Raw genomic sequence first — 10,893 nt, 5'->3', positions numbered from 1 at the left:
TAGCCTATTGAGCTGCGATGCCAGCCAAAAATGAATCTTGATGTGAATGGTATGGTAGAGGGAGCAGGAGATGGGATGGTTTCAGGAGGGAGGGAGGTTATGGGGGAAAAAGCCACTGTAATCCAAAAGCAGTACCTTGGAAATTTATATTTATTAAATAAAAGTTAAAAAAAAAAAGAAAATTTGTCTGGTGCTTCGGCTCACTAGGCTAATCCTCCACCTGGGGCACCGGCACTCAAGGATCTAGTCCCGGTTGGGGCGTCGGTCCTGTCCTGGTTTCTCCTCTTCCAGTCCAGCTCTCTGCTGTGGCCCAGGAAGGCAGTGGAGGATGGCCCAAGTGCTTGGGCCCCTGCATCTGCATCAGAAACCAGGAAGAAGCACCTTGCTCCTGGCTTCGGATCAGCGCAGCACTGGCTGTAGCGTCCATCTGGGGGGTGAACCAACGGAAGGAAGACCTTTCTCTCTGTCTCTCTCTCTCTAACTCTGCCTGTCAAAAAAATAAAAAAAGAAAATTTGTATTATGAAAAAAGTGCATGATTTTTAAAAAAAATTTGAACCATAATAAATTTACCTTTTAAATACATTTTCATTAACTTTCTGAGGCACACTGGTAATAAGGTAGGGCTTCTTATACTGTGGTAGGAATAATTTTTCTTATAAGAATTATTCTGTGATGTAAGAAATTCCACTCAACTTTAATACACGTGGAATAATGAAGGTCAATGTGTTCCAACTGCCAATTCCCATCTCATTTTTTTCTAAGTTTTACATTTTTCATTTAATTTTGTTATAGTCAGAGATGTCAACACCAAGCAGACTCAGGTAGTAAGCATATCCACTGGTAGATTTTCATGGCAGACATGCAAACTAGAGCTTATGCCCTACTAGTTTGACTTCACCTAAAATGCTTACTTTCTCACAAGACCACTCATTGGTCTAGAGTGTTGGGGCAGTAAAGAAATGTAGCACTGTCTAGAGATGGCGTTCTGCGACCCTGAGGAACAACACATAAGTTCATGCTTACGTGTGCTCATGGCAAGGTTGCTAGTACCATGTAAACCGCAGCCTACAACAGTGCCTATTATCATCACGATATGTTTTCTCCCTCCAACAGGTGTAATATTCTCCTGGGAGAAAAGGGAAGTGGAGGTGATAGGTCATAAAAAAAAAAAAAAAAAAAAAAAAAAAAAAAAAAAAAAAACTTTTCTAATGGCTCTTTCCACCAATGAAATAATCAACCTACCAGCTACAAATATAGAGAATTCAGAACAATGAAATTTACTTTTATAACCATTATGAAAGAATATAATTAAATGACAATACAAAGAACAATTGAAACTGGTTAATTAAATGCAAACTGCTACCCAAATGCCTCCTATGTGAATGTTTATAGTAATAATGAATCCAATGATTACATTTTGTGTTTACCACATATTTCACTTTATTGTAGTAAGAGACCTATTTGAAATAGGTTTTATTATTTATATTATTCTCTTAAATAGAGAAAGCCTCATTTAAAAAAGTATAAATTAAGTGTTAAAGACTAATTTTTTTTTTAAAAAAGAGAAGCAGGATTTGGGTATGCTTTTTTTTTATTCTTGGGTAAGACAGAGGTGGGGCACTTTTATTATTTTTCCTAGTCATGGAGAAATACTTGGCAAAAATAAGAATTTATTACTTGCTTTCTATGACCCAATATTTTTCCATTATTATCTAAGTTGTTTGGCACATATAAAAGAATATCTTCATGATTCTAGTTAACATCCCTAAATAAAACTATTATATAAATCAGATGACCTCATTTACATGAAAAAATGGAAATACCTGACTTCAAAAGCATATTTTGAGCCAGGGCTGCAGCTCAATAGGCTAATCCTCCACCTGCGGCGCCGGCACCCTGGGTTCCAGTCCCGGTCGGGGCGCCAGATTCTGTCCCGGTTGCCGCTCTTGCAGTCCAGCTCTCTGCTCTGGTCCAGGAGGGCAGAGGAGGATGGCCCAAGTGCTTGGGCCCTACACCTGCATGGGAGACTAGGAAGAAACACCTGACTCCTGGCTTCAGATCAGCGCAGCACGCCGGCCGCAGCACACCTGCCGCAGCACACCTGCCGCGGCGGCCATTAGAGGGTGAACCAAAATCAAAAGAAGACCTTACACAGCAGACTCATAGAATGGCAGACATCCTAAACAACACTCTGGCCTCAGAATCAGCCCTTAAGGCATTCGGATCTGGCTGAAGAGCCCATGAGAGTATTGTAGGCATGGAAAGCCAAGAAACCATGGAAAAGAAAAAAAAAAAAAAAGAAGAAGACCTAAATGAAAGATCTCTGTGAGTGAGATCCCAGTGGAAAAAATGGGGCCATCAAAGAAGGAGGTACCTTTCTCTGAAGGGAGGAGAGAACTTCCACTTTGACTATGACCCTATCGGAATAAGATCAAAGTCAGCGAACTCTAAAGGCTACCATAGCCCTGGCAACTCATGACTAGAGCCTAGGGAGATTACTGACGCCATGAACAGGAGTGTCAAATTGTTAAGTCAGCAACAGGAGTCACTGTATACTTACATCCCATGTGGGATCTGTCCTTAATGTGTTGTCCAATGTGAAGTGATGCTATAACTAGTACTGAAACAGTATTTTTATACTTTGTGTTTCTGCGTGGGTACAAACTGATGAGATCTTTACTAATTATATACTGAATCGATCTTCTGTATATAAAGAGAATTGGAAATGAAAAAAAAAAAAACCTGGTGTTAATTGGAAAAGGCATAGAAAATTAATTAATTTTTTAAAAAATATTATGTAGGATCTCTGCCTTTAATGTGCTGTACACTCTTATTTAATGCTATAACTAGTACTCCAACAGAATTTTTTTTCACTTTGTGTTGCTATATGAGGGCAAACTGATGAAATCATTACTTAATATATACTAAACTGATCTTCTGTATATAAAGAGAATTGAAAATGAATCATGATGTGATTGGAAGGGGAGAGGGAATGGGAAAGGGGAGGGTTGCGGGTGGGAGGGAAGTTTTGGGAAGGGGAAGCCATTGTAACCCATAAGCTGTACTTTGGAAATTTATATTCATTAAATAAAAGTTTAATAAAAAAAAGAAGACCTCTCTCTCTGTCTCTCTGTCTCACTGTCCACTTTGCCTGTCAAAGAAAAAAAAAGAAAGAAAAAGAAAAAAAATCATATTTTGTATTTTAAATCATTCAATAAAGAATTTTCATCTAAACAAATTTTAAATTAAAGAAGAGGTTTTTCTTGACATTGGGCTCTTGCTAGTTGATTGGAAAAAGATGCCTGAACTAGCACAACCACCTAAGGGACTGGCTTCCTTCCATGTAGTCACCTCTCAGAGGGTCAGTGGCGTTTGGACATTAAGAAATGCAGATGATATGAGATGGAATTTTCTAGTGGATTGTTTGGAATAATATACATCACTGTTGATATTTTATAGCTTTAAGATGAGCAAAAGTAGAAAACTCTGTCAGGCATTTCACCTGGAGGTTAAGATGTCTGCATCTCACATGAGAGTACCTGCGTTCAAGTCCTGGTTCCATTCCTGATTCCAGCTTCCGGCTGATGCAGACCTTGGGAAGCAGCAGATGAGGACTCAAGTCACCAAGTCCCTGACACCCATGTGAAAGAGCTGGATTTATTTCCATGTTCCCAGTTTTGACCTGGCCCAACTCTTGCCATTGTAGGTATTTGAAGAGTAGACCAGTGAATGGGAGCTCACTTTCTCTTTGTGTCTTTCTCTCTGCACACATCTGTCTTTCTTCTTATCATAATCTCTTTAAAAATACGTTAAAAATATGTAAGAAGGCTGAAATATTTCCTAATCATGAAATAAAAGACCTCCTTGACTGAACAATCATTTCAACATTGTCCATTCATTTACTGTTCAATCATTTAGTATTGAATACATGTCCAAATAGCACTAAATTATTCATACTTGTCCCATGACTTAAGGGCTAGTTTCCTTATTATGTTAGTTAGCTCTTCTTATTCTACAGATTTGTATAACATACTAGCCACATAGGGCTTAAAAATTACTTATGTGCTGACAATGAATTAAGAGTAATAAAACACCTTGGATATTGTTAGCAGAACGATTTAAGGAAGTATTTGAATTTCATTCTTATGCTGCAGACAAATATGAGTCAGAATTTGAGACAGTAGCCTACATAAATCTCATTCCCTCAAAATGATAAACACTTAAATGCTCCATTTCTGGGACTTCAGGTTTTCTGGGGGTGGCTCTACTGTTTCATGTAGCTGGGCTGCAAGTCACCTTGAGTAGATCAGTGTCATGATTACTTATTCTGGATCATGAAGAGATGGTAGCCATCCAAAGATGGTATCTAATACAAAGGTTGAAAGTACGAGAGAACAAGTCCATCCAAGAAAACCCATCTCAAATCTCCACTTGTAACCCTTTGATCTACATAAGTCAAGAAGTGAGCTGAAAATCAGGAAGTTAGGAGTGCATTTGTCTGCCACAAAGTTATAGGGATAAAAATGAATATTTTAAAATAACAATCTAATTTACTATTATATAAAGGAGGAGGATGATTAAAGAGTAAATGTCTAATTTTAGACAATAGCAAAAGAGTAACCCACCCAAACTTAACAATGCAGAATAGAGGAGGAGATAAAAATAAGCACACATGTTTATGACATAGAATATCACTTGATCTTAGCCAAAAGGCTGAGAAGTGATATGTGACATAGAATATCAAGATATAATTGAGGGCATCAAGAAAGTCAAATGTTGGTTTGAACTAATAAGATTAATTATGACCAGATAAATGCCAAATATAATGTGTGAGAGAGAGAGAGACAGAGACAGAAAGAGAGAGAAAAAATGAGAATATGCATAGCTGTTTGGGGTGTGTATGTGTGCTGTATGGGGAACATTGCAAATTATTCTCTTGCATTTTTCTCATGGAAATGCAGTGAAAATGTATTTGTTTTAATTTCTCAGAATTGAATTGTATTATAGTTGCCAGAAACTATAGAATATCCAGTTTGTCATATTTCTGAAAACTAAAGTCTCTAGTTCCTCACAGGTCCTAGAGTGCATGCTGCTGATTCAGTTGATGGGTCCTGGGATACTGAGCAACAGAGTGCTCCCTCTGATTGCTTATGTTGTGGTGCAGAGTGCTCTGGAACAGACCATAGCCTTTACACGAGAAAGCACTGGAAAGAGACCCTTGTCCTTTTAAGAGCAAACAGAGCACCTGCGGTCTAAGGGAGTGACAGGCCTGAGGTGATGCTAATGCAGGCAGGGTTCCTTCTTCCAGGGATGATGGATCTGTTTCTGGGGACCTGTGACTGTGACTCCCAATATTATGCTAGGTTCAGCATATGAAAAATGACAGGTTAGGTGAAGAGGGAGGTAAGGGAAATGTTTCCCATAGAGGGAAGACTGTACAACATCCTTAAGGTCTCTGAGGCAAGAAAGTTTCTTCAGAGAACTGAAAAAAATCAGCATACCCAGAAGCATTGCTGGAATGTTGGACAGCAACCATGATCTGAAGGCCCACATAAATTACATTAAATCTCATCCCCCAGTGTGAGTACCTGGGACTCAACCACTTGAGCTATCACATGGGCTTCCTAGGGTATAAATTATGAAGGAACTGGAATCTGGAGTGGAGCCTGGACTCATACCTAGGCACTCAAATATAGAGTAATGGAGTCCCATGTTGTTTCACAGCTACATCAAATCCTTGCCACTGTTTCTATTTTAAATAATTATTTTAGCTTTTTATTTAAAAATATATTCTTCCTGATTTGTGCTGACATACTTAGATTTTTATTTTTATGTAAAACTCTTTGACTTTGACTTCTTTTAGAGAGTTTACACTTTTGTGATACTAATTCAGTTTTAAAGCATTGCAATTCCCTTTGCTCCTCCTTTGTTCTCCATTTATAAAAATGGTTATTTTCCTCTCCTCTTTTCCTTAGCTAGAATTCATGTTTATAGCATGATTTGGCTACACAAAGGTTGGCTAGAGACATGGCTGTAAAGATGTGAAGCAGGGAGTGAGAACAGACCATACCCAGATGAGAGGGCACATCTTCTATCCCACAGAATGCCCTGGACCCCTCCTCAACATAGCTCCCATTTAGAAACAGTCTCCCCCTTCTGCAGTGATAAAATTAAAACCAAACCAAGCAAAAATAGAACTTGATCATAACTGAGAAAAATTAAGAATTTCATTGTGAAAACTTCCTTAAATTTATGATATTATTTTTCATAAAAATGTCATTGCTGAAACTTCTGTCAGTAGCAGGGGTTTTGGCACAGCACATTGAGCTACCTTGGGGATGTCTGCATCCTAGGTCAGAGTGCTGGTTCTAGGCCCTGGCTACTCTATGCCTGAGGTCCAGCTTCCTGCTAATGCTTCTGAGAGACAAATGGTAATGGTCCAAGTAGTCGAGTCTCTGCACCATGTGGGTGACCCAGACAGATGCAGTTTTTGATTTGTTGTTTACCCTTTGCCGAGCGCTGCCTGTTGTGTTCACTTAAGAAGTGAACCAGTGGGTAGAAGTATTCATTCATTCTCGCTCTTTCTCCCCCTCTCTTCCTTTCTCCCTCCCTCTCTCCCTCTCTCTCAAATAAGTACTTAAAAATAAAGCATTTCAGTTTATGATGGTATTTTATATATAAAGAACATATGATGAAACAAAGCCATTTTTTCCTGGCTTCTCAGAAGATACCAGCCCTTATTCCAAGACCACATCAGAATTAGACATTTTTACATTCATGAATCCAGCCCGTTAAAATGTTAAATTTAGGGAGTACTTTCCTAATATTATATCTTGAGTAAGATGGGAATGGGCAGACATGATATGAGGGGATTGGTATTCCATACAACTATTCTGGGATAGTTAATAAATTCAGTGAATTTAAAAGTCCTAGTTTTCATAAGATGAAGCACAGAAAAGCATATTGGAGGTTCTTTGCTGTTTACTTTTACATGAGTCACGCAATATCTCTGGGTGGGCTGATCCACTACTGCTGGTGGGATCACCAGAAGATTCTTTTTTCATATAACTCTGCGGGATTCTTTCCTTGTTATAATGTTTTGAGAAGCTAACCAGTATAGAATTCATCTCAAATGGGATTTTTAAAATGTGTTCACATTGCTATCATAAGGTTTTTAACAATCAATCCTGTATCAGCTGGCGCCGCTGCTCACTAGGCTAATCCTCTGCCTGCGGCACCGGCACACCAGGTTCTAGTCCCGGTTGGGGTGCCGGATTCTGTCCCGGTTGCTCCTCTTCCAGTCCAGCTCTCTGTTGTGGCCAGGGAGTGCAGTGGAGGATGGCCCAAGTGCTAGGGCCCTGCACCCGCATGGGAGACCAGGAGAAGCACCTGGCTGCTGGCTTCGGATCAGCGCAGCGCGCCGACTGTAGCGGCCATTTGGGGGGTGAACCAACGGAAGAAAGACCTTTCTCTCTGTCTCTCTCTCTCTCTATCTATCTAACTCTGCCTGTCCAAAAAAAAAAAAAAAAAAAATCAATCCTGTATCAATCCTGTGAAGCCAAGCACCCAGAAAGAGGTGTGAAATGAAGGTAAGTTATGGTTGATCTCTGTATTATGAACTTTGGCCTGGGAAATTTTCTGAGGCACAGAACTGGGGCTGCATGATAAGATCTCATTTTATGAAGACAGCATTATTTTTGGTTCTTTTGTATACAATGTGTATAAATTAGTAGAAATTACTACTGGAAAAAGTAACAATAAAACAGTAAGTAATCAATGTACAGCAGTTACTTGTAATTGTTCAGTATTCATTTTGAAACCAACAGAGGCCCTTTAAGAGAATCTATAATGCATGACAATTTATGATTTTCTCTTAAGTCAATAATTCACTGTAAACAATCACCAAATTATATGAAAAGAATAAAATGTCTAAGCGGCTACAGCTTGTTTTATACAGGTGAATTTAGAGTTGGAGGAGAAAAGTTGGAGAAGACAACAAGACAGAAGCCAAACGTGCCCAAGCCTTGGGAAGTGATGTCCAGGAGTCAAAGCAGTGGATATGGAACACAGCCCCGGGCAACCGAGTCCAGCAAATACTCAGACAGCCATTATCTGTGTAAGCTAAGATTTCACAACCATGACTTGGGCAGGAGTGGCAAAGGAACAATATCTTCTTGACTTAGAGATTTCTTCTTTAGTTCTGCTAAGCTAATTAAACTCATAAATTTAACCTCAGTTGTACTTGTATTAAGCAATGCAAGTGACTCTAATTGGAAATAAAACAAAAGAGAAATCAGGAATAAATACGCAGAGGATTAAAAAGGCAAAGGATGCAGTCTAATGAAGACTAGTCCAACATGTTTTCATTTGAATTAAGTCAAAGCATGGAAGGTCACACTGTATGTTAACACTTTAATTGTCACACAAGGAGTAAAAAACTTCATCAATCCATCTTTTTTATAGGTTTTTACTTCATAAAAAGCTCATTAGTGAATGAATTATCTATCCTTGTTATAGGGTTTTTAATTTTTTTTTTTTACAAATTTATTTTTTATTTCAACGGCAGAGTGACACAGAGGGAGAGGGGGAATCTGCTGTATTCCTGACCACCCCAGATGGTGCAGTGTTCAGTGCGAGACTAGGCTGAAGCCTGGAGCCAGGAACTCTGTCTAGGTCTCCCACGTGAGTGTCAGGGGTCCAAGCACTTGAGTCATTTGCTGCCTTCACAGGCATATTAACAGGGAGCTTGACTGGAAGTGGAGCAGCTGGGACTCGAATCGCTTCTTTAATAGGAAATCTGGTGTGCAGGTAGCAGCTTAATCCACTGTACCATACTGGTGCCAACCGAGAAGCAGGAGAAGGAAAAGTGGGTCTGGGGTCCCAACGGTCAGGGCCCCATCCTGCTCGTGAACGCTGGCCCGGCCGACGATGGTCAGCTGATCGATAAGGAGACTAACAAGGTGTTCCTTTCCGACGAAATAAAGAACCTGTCCCGGATGATCCTGAACCTCCAAGGCCTCAGCTGCATCCTGAAGAAATACCGGCTGGTCCTCCACACCTCCAGGGAGGAGGCGGAGAAGGCGCGGGTCTACTGGCTCCACAAAGACGGGTCCAGTGCCTTCGAGCTCTGGTCAGCACTCCTACACCTTCTCCTCCATTGAGAACCCCTTGAAGGAGACCTTCTACCTTGAAGCTACAGAGTTCCTGTCTGCCAGCTTCTCGGGCCTCATTTCCTACTCGGCCTCCTTGGTGGAGGAGTCTGAAGACCCGTCGATTCCAGAGACCCCGGTGTACAAGGACACGGTCGTGTTCCGCGTAGCTCCTTGCATCTTCATCCCCAGCACCCAGATGCCCCTCGAGGTGCACCTGTGCAGAGAGCTGCAGCTCCAGGGTTTTGTGAACATGGTGACCGAGCTGAGCGAGAAGAGCAACAGCCAGCTGGCCTCTGTCTATGAGGACCCAAACCGCCTGGACAGGTGGCTCCAGGACGAGATGGCCTTCTGCTACACCCAGGCTCCGCATAAGACCGTTTCCTTGATCCTCGACACCCCCAGGGCCGCCAAGCTGGAAGACTTCCCCATGAAATACTCGCTGAGCCCTGGCGTTGGCTACGTGATCCAGCACACCGAGGACCACAGGGTGGCCAGCATGGATTCCATTGGGAACCTGATGGTGTCCCCGCCTGTCAAGGTGCAGAAGAAGGAGTACCCCCTTGGCAGGGTCCTCATTGGCAGCAGCTTCTACCCCAGCGTGGAGGGCCAGGCCATGAGCAAGAGCCTCCGGGACTTCCTCTACGCCCAGCAAGTCCAGGCGCCAGTGGAACTCTTCTCCGACTGGCTGATGTCGGGCCACGTGGACGAGTTCATGTGCTTCGTCCCCACGGACGACAAGAGCGGGCGCAAGAAGGGCTTCCTGCTGCTCCTGGCCAGCTCCAGCTCCTGCTACAACCTCTTCCAGGAGAAGCAGAAGGAAGGCTACGGGGATGCAGTGGTGTTTGAGGGCGTCAGAGGGGAACAGCTCCTCTCTAACGTAAGGGAGGCCCGCACCATCAATCAGCTGCTCGCCGACGAGAGCCTGAGGAAGCAGAACGACTACGTGGAGAAGTGCCTCCGCCTGAACCGCACCATCCTGAAGTCGGAGCTGGGCCTGGCGGAAGAAGACATCGTCGAGGTCCCTCAGCTCTTCTGCCTGGAGCAGCTGAGCAACGTGCCGTCGAGCAGCAGAGCCGGAAGCCCCTGGCAAGGCCGTACTTCCCCGACCTGCTGCAGATGATTGTGATGGACAAGAACCTGGGGGTCCCCAAGCCTTTTGGGCCGCAGATCAAGTGCAGATGCTGCCTGGAGCAGGAGCTGTGCCGCCTGCTGGAGCCCCTGGGCTTCAAGTGCAGCTTCATCGACGACTTTGCTACCTGACCCAGGTGGGCGACTTCTGCGCCTGCGCCAATATCCGCCGCGTGCCCTTCGCCTTCAAGTGGTGGAACATGACGCCCTAGAGTGGCCGGGCGCCCGCCTCCCCACACCGCCTGGTTCCAGGGCCCCTTCTGTGCCTTGCTTACCCCGCCCCCCTCGGGTGCAGCCATATACCAAACGCCACCGGCTTCACCACTTGGGGGCACAGGGAGGGGGTGGGACAAGCTGTCCCTCACCCAAGTGTTCACCAAAGAGCAAATAAAGCTCGCACTTCCCAATGCAAAAAAAAAAAAAAAAAATTGGAAATTGATTTTGTGTTAAATATGATGTGGAAACTCATTACTTTACCCTAATATTATCTTACCTCAGAAGCATTCATGAATAAACTCATTTTCATCTATCTGCAATCCCTAGTCAGATCTGTCCAATGAGGAACATATTTGAAAATGTAATATTTCTGAAATCTGTAATTCTTTTTTTTAT

General features: G+C 42.6%; 1 protein-coding gene across 1 annotated transcript; it reads left to right on the top strand.

Moving 5' to 3' along the window:
* Positions 1-978: 978 nt before the first annotated feature.
* Positions 979-10,493, top strand: LOC133773441 (protein-arginine deiminase type-6-like). Its single transcript, XM_062210787.1, is given in 6 exon segments — positions 979-1,054; positions 7,959-8,117; positions 8,810-9,128; positions 9,130-10,214; positions 10,217-10,399; positions 10,402-10,493. Coding segments are annotated over 6 exon segments (1,914 nt in total).
* Positions 10,494-10,893: the final 400 nt, after the last annotated feature.

Source organism: Lepus europaeus, chromosome 14, assembly GCF_033115175.1.
Source record: "Lepus europaeus isolate LE1 chromosome 14, mLepTim1.pri, whole genome shotgun sequence".
Classification (NCBI taxonomy): domain Eukaryota; kingdom Metazoa; phylum Chordata; class Mammalia; order Lagomorpha; family Leporidae; genus Lepus; species Lepus europaeus.
This window is presented reverse-complemented; position numbering and strand designations above follow the sequence as displayed.